This window comes from Eptatretus burgeri, chromosome 8, assembly GCF_056783735.1.
Source record: "Eptatretus burgeri isolate ZD-2024b chromosome 8, Ebu_testis_v1, whole genome shotgun sequence".
NCBI lineage: Eukaryota > Metazoa > Chordata > Myxini > Myxiniformes > Myxinidae > Eptatretus > Eptatretus burgeri.
This window is the reverse complement of record NC_140968.1, coordinates 60,888,994-60,908,993: the sequence shown is the minus strand read 5'-3', so window position 1 is coordinate 60,908,993 and position 20,000 is coordinate 60,888,994. Positions and strand designations below refer to the sequence as shown.

Sequence of the window (20,000 nt, the reverse complement as noted above, 5' to 3'; positions counted from 1 at the left end):
ATCCAATTTTACGTTTGAGGAGAGAGCTTGAGGTAGGTGCAGCCAAGGAAGAAGACCTCTGATTCGAAGGTTTTGCTGAGCTTCTATCAAGTGATTTGGCAAAAGCAGAACTTAACTTGGGTCCTTCTTTGCCTGTAGATGGGACTATCACAGTCTTTCTCGACTCTGAAGGGATCTGCTTTGTAGATGAATGTGATGAAGGGCCGGTGATGCTACCTGCTCTCAGCATTGGTTTTGGTGCTGTCCCTGCTGTCTTCTTCGCAGCAGATACTGCAGTGGTAGTGGTGAATGCTGCTCCACTAGTGCTTGATCCTGCAGTGCCAGTACTGGCAGTAGATACAGTGCCGTCCTTCTTGCTCGTTGTTAGAGTCTTGGCTACAGTTGGTTGCATTTTTCTTCGTATTTCTTCTTTGAAGAAGAGGCGAAGTGGCTCCCACTGTTCAATCAGCCTGTCTAGGCACTGACCAAGGGACAGCCACCTTGTTGCGACATGCTTCAGAATCTTGTGTGTCGGGGCATCACAGAGTTCTTGCAGTGCTTTCACTCCTTTGACGCGTTTACTACTTTTGTCCAAGTAGTAGTAAATATCGATGAGAAAGTCATCTAATTCAATGGGTAAGGCCTGAGCCGCCTTCTTGGCCGTATTGTGCATCATATGGCAAGGGCATCCCATGATGTAGCACTCTGGATTTTGTTTGTGGATATAAGCAGCGACTCCTTTGTGCTTGCCCACCATGACAGAGGCATTATCAGCACAAAAGGAAACACAATTTCCCCACGGAATTTTCCTGTCACTTAACTCATGATCAAGCAGTTTGAAAATGTTTTCTCCAGTGGAATCTTGTTTGCACGCAGGCAAACTTAGCAAACCTTGCTTCACAATACCAGCACTGTTGTCATAGTACGAAATCAGGACAGGAAATAGCTGGGCCTCACCACTGTCATTGCTACCATCTGTAGCTTGGCTAAATGGAGCTAGTCTAGCAATATCGGCAATAGATGAAGCAGTAACATTTGACAACTCACCATTTATTGCTGAAGTTTTTGTTCTTGCACATCCATACTTTGAAGCAACTTTTGAATCTGGAAACATCTTTTGAAATAGAGGTCCAGCATGATCTGAGACTGATATGGGCAAGTTATGTTCCACAATAAATCCACTAAAGAGAAGTTCCGCTCGGGTAACATCCTCTTCCTCGCTTGTCCCTTGTTTGGTGAAATAATTCAGAAGTGTACCGGTACTCGTGCTCGAAGATCTCTCCTTTGCAATGTCTGTGTGCCGTTTGCTTCCAACGTGCTTCCGAATATCATCGCGACCTCCGTGCTCAACTGAAATATCAACGCTGCATACTGTACAATACGCATGATGAATTCCTCTTTCAGACTTTCGAATACACGGGTATTGGAGACTGTATTCGGTCTTGTACTTCTGAGACCATTTCTTGGTCTTCGTAAGCTTCTTTTCTGCCATTTCGTAATCAACATCGAGGGCTTGAAGCATCGGTAACTTCGAAGTCGATGTTCCACAGCTGCAGCGCGACTCGTAGAACTCTAGCGGCTGTTAAACACCGCACGGTGGTCACGACCGCCGGGCTGGTACGGGGCCCAGCTGCATGCAGTGAGCGTATCGCATGCATATACACTGTGCATACATACCGCATGCACTGTATTGCACACATACCGCATGCACTAAATCTCAGTGCATGATCGCATAAACGAGATCCAGACCCAATGTTTCGCTGCTCCTCATTTGAATTTGCAATTTTTTACGTACAATTTGGTGGCAGCGAACGTTATGGAGTTACCACATGCTATACGTAGCAGACGATGCTTTTCATTCAATTCTCATACTAGTACATTCTGATTAGTGAACAGTGCAAAAATATCAAAATTTCGGGAGGATAAGGATAGTGATCGTAAGGGCGGGAGTTTGGGTGAATTTTCGGAAGCCTCCCGATGAAATCGGGAGGGTTGGCATCTGTGTATATATATATATATACATATATACATATATACATATATACATATATATATATATATATATATATATACATATATATATATAAAAATACACACACACACACACACACACACACACACACACACACACACACACACACACACACACACACACACACACACACACACACACACACACACACACACACACACACACACACACACACCAGTGATAACGAGCACTGATATATCTGTACGTCACCTCCAATCTGAACTTTGCACAAATTATGAATGTCAGAAGAATTCTCAAAAAGGGTCTAACTTGTATCAATCTTGGCTTCAGTTTCAACAGGTCGCAAAGCCAATCAGCAGGTAACAAAGTCGTGAGAGCAGGACTTGGCTTTATTTAGGATGAGCATGTTTCCTGGCTCTTGATGAGTGATGAGGCAAACTTTGCAATGAGTGGTTTGTTAACAAGTAGAAATGCAGGTTTTGGGGCTCAGAAAATCCCCAGTCGCTTCATCAAAAATCTCTTCATAAATCAAAACATGTGTGGTGTGCTGTTTACAGAAAGTGCGTCACAGAGCTTTACTTTCTTGTTTCTAAGCTCATGCATTGTTCACTGCCCAAGGTTTTGTTCAAATGCTAGAATTATTCCCAGTTACAAGTTACATAATCGGTTCCTTCCTTTGAAGAACATTTACTTTCAAGAGTGTGGGGCAAAATCCCATGCAGCCTGTGTGTTGTTGAGTTGTATGGGAGAACCCTTGTGTTTTCACAGAATGTCTAAGATTATGGTGACATTTGTTCATCTGCAAGATCTCCTGATCATAAAAGTCCCAGAGTACTTTCTATCGTCTTTTAAATTTTCTATTTGAAAGGTCAAAAAAACCCCACAAAGGAACAAAATTGGCGTCGCCCATTACAAAAACCTCAGTGGCTGCGTTTGTGAGAAAGTCAAGTTACGCTTGTGTCATGTATCTGCCTACGTGCATGTGTGATTTGTGTTGCAGCTCCTCCACAAACTGTAGAGCCCACAAAGAATAAAAATAAACAATAAAAAAGTATGACAGGGCCATGAAGAATACAAAAACCGTTTACGTTTTTGCATTGCTTCTGGGTGAGACAATTTGAAGAAGATTAGTTTCAAAACCGAAACCTAATACGCAATGATGTAACACAATACATGCTTATATTTTGACCTACAAACTTTTGAAAAGTATTTATGCAACAATCCATTGTTTTCAAGATAATAAATAAACAAATAAAACATTTACCTAACTTCAATGTATATGTCTTCCCTGCTTTCCCCCTTACTCTCATCTTTCACCTCTCTCTTCTCTATACATTTCTCCAACACTTCCACCCTCCTTTTTTCTCTCTGATAATCCTACCTTTTCTTTTTTCATTTCAATTTTTTCAATTGAGACCCTCCCCGCTCCTGCTAGCCCCCCCCCCACCCCCCCGGACACCCTCCTATCCCTCAACAACTCACAATACACAAGCCACCACCCAACCTTCTATTGGAAAATTATGGAAATTAGCACATCACTCAAGCATTTAAATTGTGTTCACTTTGAACAAGTAGACACATCTAGACTAGCAGACAAGAAATGAGGGACGGTCAAGTGTGTTATGTACGCACCCGAGCAATGTAACGCAGACCTCTGCTCTGGAAGTCGTCATCAGGAAGCAGCAGGAAGAGAAGGACTTCACAAAGGTCCCGTAAGAATTCTATCGATTGTAAAGGACAATTGATCTTGGCAAAAATGAATATGTACATTTTTAAAGCCACCATCAAAACTTAAACATGCAGCATTTACAACTACTACCTCTCTATTATAAACAAAGTTATCAAAAACTCCAGCTGTGGACCGCTATTAATCATGGTCTGTAGATTAAACATCAGGTACAAAAGTCCTCAATACAATTAAGGAATGAGTATGAATCCACATTTTCCAATGCAGAGTGATGCATTGGAAAAGCTGGATAATTTCAATGTGGAGCCATCAATGTACTCTTTCAATGCATATTATTTTTGTCGAAGAATTTCAAGGAGAGCCATACAAAGAAAGAAGACCCTCATTATAAGAGAAGATTACACTCTGCACAATCACTGTGAGAAAGGACCATCCTCCCTCAAAATATTCAATTGAAAATCCATTTCAAAAAGCAAACGGGTACCTCTCTCATTATCATCCGAAGTGCACACCATGTCCCGGCAGATTTCCTTCTCCAGCTCCACCTCGACATCAAAAAACGCACCCACTATTTTTTGCAACACTGTAAACGTTTGTGTAACAGGAGGAGAATATTATATTTAGATTCGTAGCAAGAGGTCAAGCAAAAACAAATAAATAAATACGTGCATACCCCAAGTATACCTAATCGGGGGGGGGGGGGCAGGGTGGGGATAGGCGCTGCTGGTTCATGTCCAGGCTGAAGTTAACTGCAGGCCTTGTTTGGCACAAAGACATCTTGGAGGGGATCCCTTCAAATGAGGGAAGAAAGCCAGCTGCTCCTTTAGCCCATCAGCACCCATGCCATTCACCAAATGAAGGCACAACAAAGAAGTCTTTGTCCCAAAAACATTTCCCACATGGAAGAAGCCAGATCTCTGCTTTCTCATGCTTTACCCTGACTATCCACTTTCATACCACCAACTGTACCCCTAGCACCTGTTAACCTCAAAACTCATCTTTATCATTCTTCCTCTAAAACAAAATATGACGGATAATGCATCGTGAACCTGTTTTTGCATAAAAAGTCGATGCTTATGGAAAACCTAGAACATAGAACACACTGGAAAGTGGAGATACACAACAGCAGGGTAAAGGGACATTTGGAAGAATAATAGATGAGGTGAAGAATAAAGAATGAAAGTAAGGGAAGGAGAAGGGGAAGAAGATATACAGAGGGTGAGAACAAGCTGGATTAAAAAAAAAATCTCTAGCACAAGGGGTTGAAAGAAGAGAAAGGGAAAAAAACAGGCATGAAAGGGCGATGCAAGAACAACTGGAGCAAAGTCGTTGGCGTGCCATCACAAATCCCTCCGCTTCCCACCTAAAGCAATTTTGAAAGATGGCAAAAAAGGAATGACCCAATATCAAATTTTGAGTTGACAAAAAAAAATATATTGTTTTGACGGCTGTGACCCCAAGGCACAACCCCTTAGGGCATGAACCGGGTGTGAAATCCCCCCAAAAAAGAATTGCTGCAGATTTCATGCATTCGATGTCGATTGCATATACAAAGATTCATTTTAAAATGTTTTAAAATGTGTTCGTTTTTGCATTTTCTGGTATTTCACCTTTGACCCCACCACCGACATGAAATCAGAGCCATATCCTGAGACACATCACGTGCTTTTGACATGGTCTGGCACCCTGCCCTGCTCACCAAACTCTCTTCCTATGGTATCTAAGGCCATCTCCACTCATGGCTCGCAGACTTTCTCTCCTGTAACAGCAGCCAACATGTGGCTCTAAATGGAGTTCTCTCATCACCTCTTTCTGTCCAGGCCGGAGTTCCTCAAGCAGCGTTCTAGGCCCTATTCTTTTTCTGGCTTTCATCAATGATCTCTCTGACTCTCTGGAAAATCCTCTTTTGGAAAAAAAAAATTTATTTTTATTTTTTTGGAAAAAAACTTTGGAAAAGTTTTTTGGGAAAATCCTCTTTGCTGATCCCTCCACCCTCTGTCGTACCATCCGTCATCCCTCACACTGGCAAGCAGCAGCTTCTTCGCTCTCAGCAGATCTGGTATAATCAAAGGCTGGTCCAACACGTGGAACATGTCTTTCAATCCTGACAAATGTTACACTCACTTTGTCTCTCCGAAAGGACCATTTGGAACCCCCACCCATCTACTTTTTCAACAACCCGCTGGAAGAAGTCCTTTCATTCAATCTTCTCGGTCTCACTATCTGCCATGATATTTCCTGCGATAGCCATCTTTCCAACCTGGCCTCCAAAGCCAGTTGCCGACAGGGAATCCTCCATCATGTTAAGTCCTTTCTCGGCCCACCTGAGCTCCTGGCCACATACAAAGCTTTCGTCCGCAGCGTGATGGAGTACTGCTCTCCCATCTGGGCTGGTGACCCACCTATCACCTTTCTCGGCTTCACGCTGTGGAAACTAAGGTATTTTGGATCATTGGTATTTCCCAGGATGAGGTTGAGCCTTTGGGTCTCTCACCGTAGGCAAGTCGGTGGTCTTTCTGTCTTCCACTGTCCCCTCTCTGGCCTCGACCCCCCCCCCTGCTCTGTCTGCGATATGCACCTCCCTCCCATATTTCCGCAGGGCGCTCAAGGTCTGCCAACAACCCCCTTCTGGTGAAACTACCAAAATCACAAATCACTACTCACCTTCACTCCTTCATTCCTCGTTTTTCCCCACCTTTGGAATAAACTCCCACACTCTTCAATCCCATTCTACCCTCCATTCACCCATCCATTGGGACCATACACTGTGCAGAGCGATGGTGTTGCCTAAGCAGTCTCCTTGGCTATTGGGCACAATCCCAGATGGGTCGCCACTCCGACACAGTATACCAGCAAGCTGACACTCATTTTCCGACCTCAGAAGGATGGCAGGAAGAGACAACACGACCTGGTATTAATTCAACAGCCGAGTGGGATTTGAACTCGGAATCAGAGGATCCCAAGCCCACCACCCTCACCATTAAGCCAACACCAGGCATATTCTTTCCTCCAGGTCTTCAAAACAGCTGTTCACCACCATCTCTTATCTTCCCCCATCCAAAACCTCGATCTTTTCTACCCCCCGGTCATCCACACCAAACCCACCTCCTTCAAATTCCCTGCTTTCCTTCCCAAAAGTTCCCTGTCGTGTAAGGTCCTGAAAGTCCCTGTTGAGTCCATCTTGTATACCCCGTGTTCCCCACTCCATCCCTCTCCCTTCCACAGATCTCCTGTCTCTGTTCCCAATCGTTTTGTCCTTCCCTCTCTTGCCCCTCTTATATCCTGCCCCCTTGTTGTGTGTTGTGTGTTAGCTCTCTTACGAGCCTCGACAATGTATACAAAAAAAAATAACCCAGGGCACCAAAGTACTTGGCCAAAAATGATACTGCTCTTGCACCTCCTTGCCATGTGGTGATCAGAACGACCAAGTTTGGTGAATTTCTGCACAACTGTTTTCAGAAAGATAGCGGGATGGATGGACAAACAGATGTGGCTGATTACAAAATCCCACGTTTATTTATTTGTTTCAAGTACAGGGATAACAACATCATTAATAACAAAACTTGATGAATTACGTTTTCATGTACCATTTTTAGTTTGTTTCAATTATGTGTACATCAAAAGTTACAAAGGTTTAAAGTTGCACAATGACTTTAGGGACACACTGTGTATCCAGAAAGATGGCAACGATCTATTGTCCAAGATGTAGGGCCTCTATCCATTGTTGGGAGACAGCTGCAGCACTCCAAAGGTCGAGTGACCTGGTCAGATACCAAACTGATGTTTTGAGGATCAGTCCTTTGGAGAAAAGGAAGGATTTGATGTCAACTGCAATGAAGGACTGACTCTTATGACTTTGCTTAGAAATAGATGCAAGCCAATAAGCCTGTATTTAAGAGGATTTGGTCTTTGTTCCCTTTTTGTGTAATGCATGATGTTGGCTTACTTCCAAGTAAGACAGAAGGTGACAACGGGAAAATGATGGCTTCAACAGAACAGAAACCTTTCGCCACAAATTATAACATTGTGAAAGCAAGCACGAAGTGAAGTGAGATTGTATTTTACACATTCAGGTATCAAATCATTTGCTTTATATTTACCGCAAGTAGCAAAGAGACCTCAAAAGTCCAGGTCTTGCACCTGATTATAAATGAGGCAATATCACAAAATTTTTCTCAACTCTTACTCATGATGCAAGGATTCTGACTCAAAACCCAACAAGTGAAGACTTGAATGAAGGACTCACTGGAGTCCATTGCAGTATTAATAATGTATGAATTTAATGAACAAAAACATTTTCACTTCCCATATAGAACATACAACTCAAAGCAGCCATTGCACATCCAATATGCGAGATTAAAATTAAACAGTGCTGCATATGCTTGAATTTGATAGAACAGCTTACGACTGATGTTGAGTAGCTTGCTCATAAAATAAAACACTTTACACAAAGATATGCCATTACCAGCTAAAACATAAGATGAAGATTTTATTGTGCTCCTATTGGAAAGACAAGCCCATAGTCAGAAGGATAAGACAACAACAACGTTTTCACTTGAGGCAGAAGGCTGGGAGGGTTGGATTTCAGAGGGCGGTCAAAGGACGACCACAATCACAATCTACAGTGGAGGGTATAAAGGACACAATTTAAAGTATCTTCTTCGTCCTCACTTCCTTTTATCAGGGAAGAGGCAGAATGGTTTGAACATTGTTTTGAAGTTTTGCCCTGCCTTAAACACGATACTCCTTCGCTTCGCTCAGCCAACTCTCCACTTTCCAATCACCCCCGACTTATTGATCTCCTTCCTCACACAATCTTCTGATCTCAGTCAAGGACCTCAGGATTAATATTGCGTCATATCGTATAAAAGAATAAGCATAAAGCAATCAATTGTGATTCCCTCCACCATCGAAGGTGGACGGAGGTTATGTATTCACCCATGTCTGTCTCTTTGTCTATTTGTTTGTCTGTGTGCAGGATATCTCAAAAGGTTGCAAACATATTTGGATGAAATTTCGTTGGCAGGTTCGGTGTGTGACAAGGACGCACCGATTAAATTGTGGTGAAGATCTGGATCTGGTTACTCGAATTTTTAAAGTGATTCTTCACCATTGGGAGGTAGGGTCAAAAAATGATAGCACAATATCTCAAAAAGTTGTGGATGGATTCAGACGAAACTTGGTGGACACTTTTGGTGTGTGACGAGGATGAATTGATTCAATTTTGGTGAAGATCGGAATCCAGATCCAATATGAGTATTTTTAAATTTTTAAAGTGATGCTAAAAACGATGATTGAGAGATGGGGCCAAAAACAATATATAGCATAATATCTCAAAAATGTATGGGGTCTGATATGTTCTATTGGATCAGGCAATGGGTGGTGGAGGTATGTACTATACCGAGTGCCCTTCCTGGTAAAACACATTTTTATATCACCAAGATCTGTACAATAAATGTTTTAAAATAATAATGAAATGTGAATTGCAAAAGTACAAAATTAATATTGTTGCTGCAGTTTTGATGACTATTCGATCATTGCTTTTTCCACAGACACTTAATCTCATTTGCAAATGAAAACAATTGAACATATATAGAATTCTTCCTCTTGCATATGGCAGCTTGACTGCCGGGTAGCTATCATTTTGTTGGGGAGTGACTATGCTGCTGCCGTTGTGCCCCTATATGAGGACACTGGAACTCGTTTTGCCATACTTCAGAAGGATGACAGGCGGAGTCAACCCCACCTGGTGTTAATTCAGTAGCCAACGGGACTCAAACTCAGGACCCAAATATCCCAAGCCAGCCACCCTAACCACTGAACCAACACCAAGCTTATATTTAGAAATTATTACATTACTCCAATAGATTAGTCCGATGACATCATTACAGGGATTCTGACTGCTGTCTGTTGTTATTGACAGTACACTGCACCACCTTTGCGTTTTTTCAGTTACTACGAACTATGTTTGAAAAAGTAAAGGGATAAATACCATCCTGGGATTAAGGTATGAAATATGAGGAGGGGTGTCTTCATCGAGTGTTACGTAATATTTCAGGGGGTGTCTGTTGAAGCATTACAAGTTGGTGGGGGTGTTAGATTGGGGCAAAAAATGCAATAAGTAATTTTTGAATGGTTCCTAAAGGTATGGCGGCATTACACAAGACACCAGAACTTTCATTTGAATTTCCTTGATATTTTCTGTCTGCCAGCAATGCATCGCCATCTTACTCTCTGCGACACCAACCAAATCGTCCACACACAACATCTTGCCCAGAATATCCTTCATGTTTACACTCCTGCTCACCATCTCCATAATAAACATGATTGGGCTGAGAGAGCTTCACTGCCTCAATCCGACATTGATGCTGAACTCCTCTGAAATCCCAGGGCCAACCCAAAATCTCCCCTTCAGTCCCTTGTACATATTGTTGCGGTTCTAGGAACTGTATGCATACAAACATACAATTGTCCCGAAGTCAGTTATCCCATTTAAGTATATGTGTTGATAGATCCCGACCTCGTGTGTAGTGGGAAGACACTGGGGTGCGTTGCGTTTTTTTTTAGTTAGATTAATAAATCATTATATCCCCTCCATTACGATCCATGGTACCATAGCACTTGCAGCCCTCGGTTCGCTGGCTACAATGCACCATTGTCCATCTGCTGTCTCTGGAGGCTCGTTTCTCGAGGCAAAATCTTCACGGTCGCTGTTCCAGTTCCTCGGCTTCCCCAAACGTTCCAATTTCTTCTTGATGGGTCCAGACACGCGTGGAGTGGGCGGGCTTTCCCGGCCTGGCCAAAACCCCGACCAGAAAGGGCGGACCCCATGAAGACCCTGTCCAATCAGGACGGACGATGACGTCGGCTTGGCCAAGGCTCCTCCCCAACCTTGGGGATCTATAAGTTACGACACCATCCTCAGAGTAGAGTGAGAGAGTTGGAGAGTTCGTTGTTGGTTGAAGGAGGAAGAGGATCACTGGTTGGATTTGAAAGTTTGTTCGTTCGTTAGTTGTGAGAGAGCTGAAAAGACCTCGAGCAGGCCTCGGTCGGGTCCTGCTCCTGTCTGCAGCCCCGTTCATACCTTAGACTCCACGCTCTCCACCCGGGCTCCTTCGCAGACACGGTCTCCACACGTGCAGCTGTGGGCCGAACTGCACGACCTGACGGGTGCCGCACCACAGAGAATCCCTTCCCTTGGAACGTTCAGGTACCAAAATAACTGCTACCTCAGCTCCCTCCCTCCGTGGCTGCAAAATTCCTTTGCCATTCAAATGGGTTTATGTTATCTGAGTGTGTGTCTGAGTGTGTGGCACCTGTCCATTAAGTAAAAACTGTTTTAAGTTTTTGATTACTGTAATTCTTGCCTGTATTATTCTCGCGACGAGTCTGCTCTGTGTCCTCTTTTGTAAGTTGCTGTAAAATTGTCATACTACATCTCTCTTCTTTCCCCTGCATAACACACCAATAAACTCGTTCCTGTGCCACATGACTTTCCTCACTTTAGTGTAAATAAATCTTGGTAGAAATGTTCCCAGTTCGTTTTTGTCTTTTCCTTCATTGGTCCAGCATGGTTCGGATCTGAGTTTAGCCGGGTCTTTATCCCGGATAATCTGTTCAATGTAGCCGGTACGTCCTTGGCAGTTCCGCACAGCTGCATCCGATCCGGAGTTGGTACTCTACCGTAGTTGGTAGAGTGATCTGGTTAGGGCAAGGCGTACCGAGGGCGTGGTTCCCTGGTAGTCGAACCGGCGTGGTTAATTAGATAAACTGATTACACCTGGCAGGAAGACCCTACACCAGGCGGTTGAGGTATTGGCGTCCACGGTCGGTTAAGCGACCCGCCGCGTCACAGAATTATCCGTGAGCGGCGGCCTACAATTCCGGGAGTCTGGTGGGAGACGACGTAACTTCCCCCACGTAGTGGTCATTCTCACTACCAGACCCCGGCCAGCAACAATATCTTCCACCAGCCCAACTTCTGCTTTGAACCTGCACTCCAATCCATCAGTGCCGCGACCACAATCTCTCCAGCACTTTCTAAACACCTGTTTTTCTTCACCTATCTCCATCTCCACACTTTTCCTTATCCTCCCATCCAGAATCCTCTCCAGTAAGTTCATGACATGATTTATGAGTGTAATGCCTCTGTATCTCCCCAGATCTTGTACATCATCCATCCTCTTCCATATTGGCACAATTAGCCCTATCCTCCAATCCTCCAGAATCAAACTCTCTCATACATTTTCATGTTACATATCTCAAACATGTGATATGTTCAACAGACTCTTCGTCCAACGGACTCAAAACAACTCCTGCTGCAATTACCATCTTCGTATGCAAATCAATTCCTGGCTCTCTTCACGTCTTCTTCCTCTTTAAATGTTGTTCGTCCCTCCTAATCTCCATTCGTTCCACATAACACGATAGCTCCAGCTTGCAGTTGCTTCTTCCCTGGTTCAATAGCCCATAAAAATAGCTTTCCCTTAACTTCAACACTGCCCCCTCTCTATCACTAGCTTCCCATTGCCATCCTTCATTGCAGCTTTCATCTTTGGTGCATATACATGCATCATCCATGCATTCAGTTGTCTCCCTCTATGCTTGATCTTCTCCATCATCTTCCAAACCAATTTCTCACTAACTAGTTTCGTTACTTCCTCCGTCCACCATACCTGGTTTCTATTCCTTGACGATGTACCCTTTCATGAGGTTCTTCCAAACAAAACTTCTGCAATTCCCCGAAACACTGCTCTGTACTTCTTTCACTCATCCTCCAAACCTTCGGCTTCTTCACAACGTTCCTCATACTTGGCCCTCTCCCTCTACTCCACAGCGACACTGTCCCTGCACTTCACCCACTTTATCATCTTCCAAACGCTGCTCTTAATTTCCTTCCTTTTCTTAATGTGTACAACAAACACCACAGGCTTGTGCTGGGTGGTGACATGCTCTCCAGCAACCACCTTACAGTCCTTGATTCTCCACAACTATTGCTTCATAAGTACCAACAAATGCAGTTCCGGTTTTTTGCTGTCCACCCCTTGCAAATAATCTTGTGGCTATCCCACTTCTGAAAGAACAAACCAGCTATGGCTAAACCGATTCGCTTCACCAGCTCCAGACCCTCTCTATTCCTCGTTCTCCATCCAAATTTACCAACACAATCCTCTACACGCAGCTCCGCTACTCTCACAGGCGCATTGTCGTTGCCTGTAATGCAAAGCATCACCTCCAGCTCAACCATTCCCATAACCCTCTCCAGCGTGTCCCTGAACTCCTGCTTCTCTGCCTCAGTCCTTTCCGTCTGTGGCACCGATAATCAACATAAAACACACCAATTGTTTGTACATCACCAACGATGGCATAACTATCTGTTCCTCCTATCTTTCCACTCTGACCACACCCTTGCTGATCTCTTCTGATACGATGATTCCAACACCATTACTCCTTCCATCATCCCCTCCCATGTGCACCAGCTTGTACCCTCCTACCAACCTCCTCACCCTGTTCCCTTTCCATCTGGTATCCTGAACACACAACACACGATTTGGCCACTTTACTGGGACCTGTTCTGAAAGTCTGGTTGGACTACTGTTTCCTTAAATAAAATTGTAGCCTTCATGCAAGTAAAGCATTAACTCCATAGGCTAATGGAAGGTGTTTCAAAGTATGTAAATGCAATTCGTCAACATTGGGGGGGGGGGAGTGGAAATAAGTGAAAATTAAAAAGAACCTAAATGAGAACCACATGCAAAGATTTTGCAAAGGGAAATCTATTTATTCGGTATGCAGGGAGCGGGTGTGATTGAAGAAAATAGAAGTTGAGGAAAATAAGAGAGGGGATAAAGAGAGGACAGAGATAAAGTTTGGGGGAGGGTTGGAGAAGTGAGGACAGATGCGAAAGAAGTTTGGGAGAAGACAGTCCAAGGTGAGAGAATAGACCTGTATAGGGTCATGCTACATTTGTGCACTTCAAAGGATGGAACCAAAAGCCTCAGCCTATTTTAGTTGCAGGATGACAGTATGGTAATAAAAAAGAAAATTGGGGATAATTACTCAAATATGCTATTCTTTGCCACTGAGCTAACACAATCAAAATTATACCACGTTAAAGAATTAAAGAACAATCATGCAAGAATTATATTGTCAGAAGAAGTGATCATGTGAAGCCAAGCTACATGTTAATGAAGAATCGCATACACTTGCAAAATCAAGAGTGGAATGCCAAGTTTTCAATAATGTTCAACTCAAACTGTAAATATGAAAAATCCAGGACAAAATGCAGAAAAAAAATATATAAAATCACTCGTACAACTTTGACAGCTGAAGATAGAATAAAAAACAAAAATAATGAAGCTCGCAACTCATAACAAATACATTAGATTCGGTTAAAGTAACCTTTATACTGTAAAGGTCGTCGGTCCTCCGGTTACATGGTACGAGTCCAACAAGTCACATCAAAATGACCGCGACAGTCAATCGCTTCAGGGTCTTTCTCACTGGATCATTTGGCGAAAAGCTATGATACCGTGCAAATTGGAAGTCTGAATTCGCCGAGTGTCACACCAATGAGATGTCACACATCGTATGCAAATGAAGCCGAGCGAGCCAAAAGGGCAGCACAATCTGAGGCAAGCCCGTTGCCAATTACCCCATAATCGGTCTTTCTTAATCACCTCAAGAGAACCATGACACCCACAATTCACCCAGGAGACCAAGACAGCTTTATATGTGTATTTAAAATAAATGGCATGGGGAGGAATTTACAAAAAAAGCAATGTACAAAAATAAATGAAACATCCAACACTATACAATCAGGAAATAATAAGCCAGAACAAGCAATCAAAGATTGTATACACTCACCTTTACTTGTTTTGTGTGGTAATATATGGATTTTAAAGATGGGCTCACATTCTAATAGTACATACTTTATAGACGTTCTCACATTCTCATAGTACAGACTTTATAGACGTACTCACATTCTAACAGAACATACTTTATCAACATACTCACATTCTAATAGTAAATACTTTATAGACGGACTCACATTCTAATAGCACATACTTTATAGATGTACTCACATTCTAATAGTAAATACTTTATAGACAGACTTGCATTCTAATAGTACATACTTTATAGATGTAATCACATTCTAATTGTACATACTTTATAAACGTACTCACATTCCAATTGTACATACTTTATATATGTACTCTCATTATAATTGTACATACTTTATAGACGAAGGAACATTCTAATTGTACATACTTTTTGATGTAATCAGTTAAAAAGAGAAAGTGTATGACTGGCTACCACTAGGTGGTGTTTGTGGCCTACGTTAGCACATTCTTTGAACAAATAGACAAACGGACTCAAATGAAATACCCTCTCCTTTGGCGAACGCGAGGGTTATAAAAAATCCACTTACCCACTACCGATCATATGCTCCCTCAATATCAAATGAAAGACCGGGATTCCTTAATTATCCAATGCCTTATCTGAGCCCATCGGTCATGCCACAGGAGATACCTGAGCCATGCAGGGCACAGCTGGTAAGGTTGCAGGTCGCTTCCCTTCACAGTTTAAGTTAGCGCGCCATCCCGGGCTTCCGAGTACACAGACACAGGAGGAGGAGGAGAGGTATGGCTGGCTGAGTGGAGGTGTGGTGCAGCAGGAAAGCCTATCAAAATGACGCAGCCTATTCTGGGCCAATTCCAGGCCTGCTGCTTGGGCCTTTAAGGGCCCTGGCCACCACCCTCAACACTGATGTGCTTCGCCCCTCTCCTCTCGCTAGCTATTGGGTCGAAGCCCAGTCTGTGGGTGGAGCAACCACTCGAGACATCTCACACAAACAACTCTGAGGTAAACATCCCTGGATGATTGCGCACATCTGTTCTCCCACCAAAACTGCTGTGTTCAGGCCTCTCACAGACACTTTAAAAGAACCTCAATGAGGGATTCCAAAGGAAAACGAGAAGGGCACATACCTCCGCCACGTAATTCCTGATCCACGAGAACATATCAGACCCAATACATTTTTGAAATATCATGCGATACAGTACTATATAGTTTTTGTCCCAATCTCTCAATGGGGAAGAATCACTTTGAAAATTAAAAAATTGTCATATCTTCACCAAAATCTAATCAATTCGGCCTTGCCACACACTCAACGTGTCCACCAAGTTTCGTCCAAATCCGTCCACAACTTTTTGAGATATTGTGCTATATATATCGTTTTTGGCCCCATCTCTCAAAGGTGAAGAATCACTTTTAAATTATTGTAGTTGGATCCGGATCTTCATCACAACCTAATCAGTTTGTCCTTGTCACACACTGAACCTGCTCAGCAAATTTCATCCAGATCCATCTTTTTGAGATATCCTGTACACAGACAAACAGACAGACAGACAGAAAGGGGTGAAAACTTAACCTCCTTCACCTTCGGTGGCGGAGGTAATGACCAATAAATAGGGCAAAAATGGATGGTGGTTCCAGAAACAAGATTAAGATGGGCTGGACATCTCCACGCATAACATAAAAGCGATGCGTGTCTCATATCACATTTAATTACTTCCACATGTTTATGCTGCACCTGCAATTGAAGGAAATAACTTGCGGGTTGGGTGTTGTTGCATGTCTGCAGCTGTAGTTTCCACCTCACTAAAGCTAAATTTTCTGAACCAGATTTATCGTGTTTTTACGTTATATCTTCGCCGAGGTGTTCCTGTTATATCCTGTCCAATACTTAATATAAAGGCCCAGTCACACCTTGACGTTTTAGCCAGCGATGGCAATGTATTAAAATGTATCTAAAACGCTGGCTTACGTTGAACTTATGATGTTTTTTTTTAAAGATTCGGACGTATTCATAGCGACTTGGTCTTATGTATAACGCATTGGTAATGGACACAGAACGTTTTGTTGTGTTATAGATAACTTATACCAACGAATGCTGAACCTATTGTCGGCCTACACAACCGATGCCCAACGATAGTCTAACTTAGGCATAGCGTGTTGCACGCATCGCCGACGATGTCGTGACGTAGCCTATTAAAAGGCTGACGCACAACGATTCGAATCATAACTGCCGTAGAAATGGAAGTGACAACATCGCGGTCACACCTTGGCGATATGGCAGCGTATGCCGACCTAAGAAAAATGTGTGTAAAACGTTGGGGCACGTCAAATACGGTATGAGTAAGTTTGGTATACGTAAGTAGAACGCTAAAGTACGCTATCATACGTCGTAGTAAGTAGAGTACGTCAAGAAATTTTAAACATGTTCAAAATTTTACGACGTACTCGGCGTATGACACACGTTCCGCATGCGATGGGGATAAGTTTTACACACGATATGTGGACGCTTACACACGTCCACAAAGGCTACTTATAAGCTACTCATAAGTCGAAACACGTCGCGGTAATGTCTTTTTTACGCGAAACTTATTTCTAACTTATGTTTGACGTGCTTTGAACCAATTCTGTACGTAGTCCCAACACACATCGACGTATGTAGACGTATTCCAATGACGTCTTCCGGTCGACAAAAAAATAAATTAACGTGTTTCTAGCTTACAACTGCCATATAAAGACGTGTTCCCAGCGGTTTTGGGAATTGGTATATAAAAATGCTGCTCATAAAAGGGGAACCCAACAGTGTTTTCGAGTCCTTTTTGAGTCGATGTCCATGTCAGCAGTAACAGTATCAGTATTAGTATTAGTATTAGTAGTAGTTTGTTCATGTTGGCAGTAGTAGGTGAGTGTGAGGGGGAGGGTGTGGGTTATGATGGATCGTCCTTGCGTTTAACAATTTAACGATTTAAATGATAAACTCAACGATTTAAATGGCTGCATCTCCACTATTGAAAGTAGACGCTTGTGCTCAACAATTGGAGTTTCTTACACTCAACGACTTTTAAACGGTACCACTCAGCTATTTTCATTGTTTACAATGAACGATTTAAATTGCTGTCACTCGCCTTTGTTTTTTGACGCTGGAGTTTGGAAATTTGAAGCGTTTCTTCTGAACGTGTTAAAACGCTCAAACTCGACTATTTTAAATAGACGCTGCCGATGGACAATTGGAATCATAGCCAAGCTAGACATTGAAGTGTGAACATCCTCGTCATGCCGAAGAAAAGTTTGAAGAATGCTGCAAATAAGTGTCCTGGCCGTGGACGCTGACGCAAGGACGATCCATTATACCGACGTCTTTCAGCCTACGAGTAACTTAAAAGTAACGTCTGTCGATGTGTGGCAACGATTGCGTAACGTGCCAACAACATGTTAATCATAGGTTAGAAATAAGTTTCGGGTACGCTAAACATTACCTCGGCGTGTCTCAACTTATGATTAACTTACAAGTAGCATGTGTTGACGTCTGTCAACGATCGCAGACCATGCATACAACTTGTGGCCAGCGTAGCGGAACGTGTGAGTCATACGCCGGCATACCTCGTGAAATTTCAAGCATGAAAAAATTTGAGGACAACCAAAAAGTACAACGTTTAAAGCCAACGTACAACGACGTATGGCAGTGTTTTTCAGGGTGCTCTCAATGTTATCAAAACTTACCCATAACGTATTCAACGTGTGCCAGCGTTTTAGAAAAAAAAATTCAAAAATCGGCATACGTTGGCTAAAACGTCAAGGTGTGACCGTGCCTTTAGATCGCACGTTGTTTATGTTTGATGTCTTGAATTAGTTTTGTATTGTTCAAGGCCCAACTCAGCTGCTCCTCACATCTTGCTCATCTTAACGCGATGGAAAACAAGGCCTTCAATATTATTGGAATCTCCCACGATGAAGTTAAGTCTACGGGTCCATGACTGCAATCACAGACAGGTCAGTGGGCTCTCTGTCTTCTAATGCCTCCTTTCTGGTCTTGCACCCTCTGCTCTTTCCGTTCTTTGTTACACCTCCCCTCTCCCACCCCTTCCCTCCAGGTTCCTGCAGGACACACATGGTCTACCATAATCTCCCTCTGGTGAAACTCCCAAAAAAAGCTGTTCACCACTATCCCAGATCACTACCCCCCCCCCCACAAATCCAAAACCATGATATTTTCTATCTCCCCCCTCCCCCTTCCCCACCACTAAACTCTCTTCCTTTAAAATTTTCCGTCTTTCCTTGCTGAAAGTTTCCTTCCGTATCCATCTTGTCCACCACATGCGTCTTCCCTACCCCTCTGTCCTCCACACAACCGCTGTTTTGTCCAAGTCTCCCGCCATTTTTATGTTGGCGGACCCTCCTCCTTGCACTGTTGTTTTTGTCCTGTTGCATCCACAAGAGGGGGGGGGGGCACTTCATCGGCAGTAGAAATATTCATCGGCAAAATACTTTCAGTAGACAAGGTCAGCACTTGCTTAAGGAATTCAAACCTTTCAGTCCAAGTGCATGAATCACATCAATTTCAGAATCACTTTCTGGAAGAGGACAACGACATTGTACAGTACTTGCAGAGGCTGCATCAATTATGAGAATTTGGTGCACAATGAATGCGTTTTTTGCGACATAAAAGAATTGCGTTTGTATTTTCGAAGTCAAAAATTGTGTGCAAGCCAAAAAATAAAATAAAACAAATATTTTTTTAAAGGAGGTTGAAAACAAAAACTAAGGAAAAAAAACTGACACGCACTCCCACCTCCTCCAGCTACAACCGCTTCCCTTTCCCGAAAAGGTGTTGATGGGGATATTTCAACACTATGCATCACCTCATTCATTCAAACAAAGGAACGTCACGAAACAATGGGAATTGTGTCAAATGAAAAAATTCATCTGCACTATCCAGTTGTAGAAAGCAAATCCGGTCACACAAAGTGTCATAACACTCATTAAAAATGGATATAATCAAACCACCTCAGCAAGCATGCAAGCTTGAAAATAACAAAAGCGATGGTGAAATAAACTTTTAACATGCACAGAGAACACCCGTTTGCCATTTCTGGGCACAATCTCCAAGCAGTAATGACCAAAATAGCACTGAAGGGGAGAAGTTTTGCAACATTAACCAGAGGAAGGGGGGGGGGGGGTTGGCTTTCTGAACACTTATCTCGTGGTCGTCGTTATGACCTCATAATAGTGAACAAAATAACAATTTTGACAGGAAATCACATTGCACTTTAATCAGCAGTGCAAAATGAACTGTGACACAAGCAGAAAACAATTTCAAAAAAACAACCACACAAAGAGTGTTTTGCAGGAGGGCAAAGTACCACATTGATGAAAACACATGAAGCAAGATAAGAATGCCTACAAAAATAACTCAAGGTAAGAGATGATAAAAGAGGCACTTTTTCATGATACTCTTTATGCATCAACAGATTTAAGCTTTAAATA

General features: G+C 42.9%; 1 protein-coding gene across 5 annotated transcripts in view; it reads right to left on the bottom strand.

Moving 5' to 3' along the window:
- SNX13 (sorting nexin 13) overlaps nucleotides 1–20,000 on the bottom strand; it is a 223,303-nt gene that overhangs the window by 140,988 nt on the left and 62,315 nt on the right. For all 5 annotated transcript variants that reach the window (XM_085892259.1, XM_085892261.1, XM_085892260.1 and 2 more), the window contains 2 exons: nucleotides 4,144–4,242; nucleotides 3,605–3,693 (listed from right to left, as the gene is read on the bottom strand). In XM_085892259.1, the coding sequence (XP_085748385.1) occupies nucleotides 3,605–3,693; nucleotides 4,144–4,242 (188 nt within the window). The remainder of the gene's footprint in view (nucleotides 1–3,604; nucleotides 3,694–4,143; nucleotides 4,243–20,000) is intronic.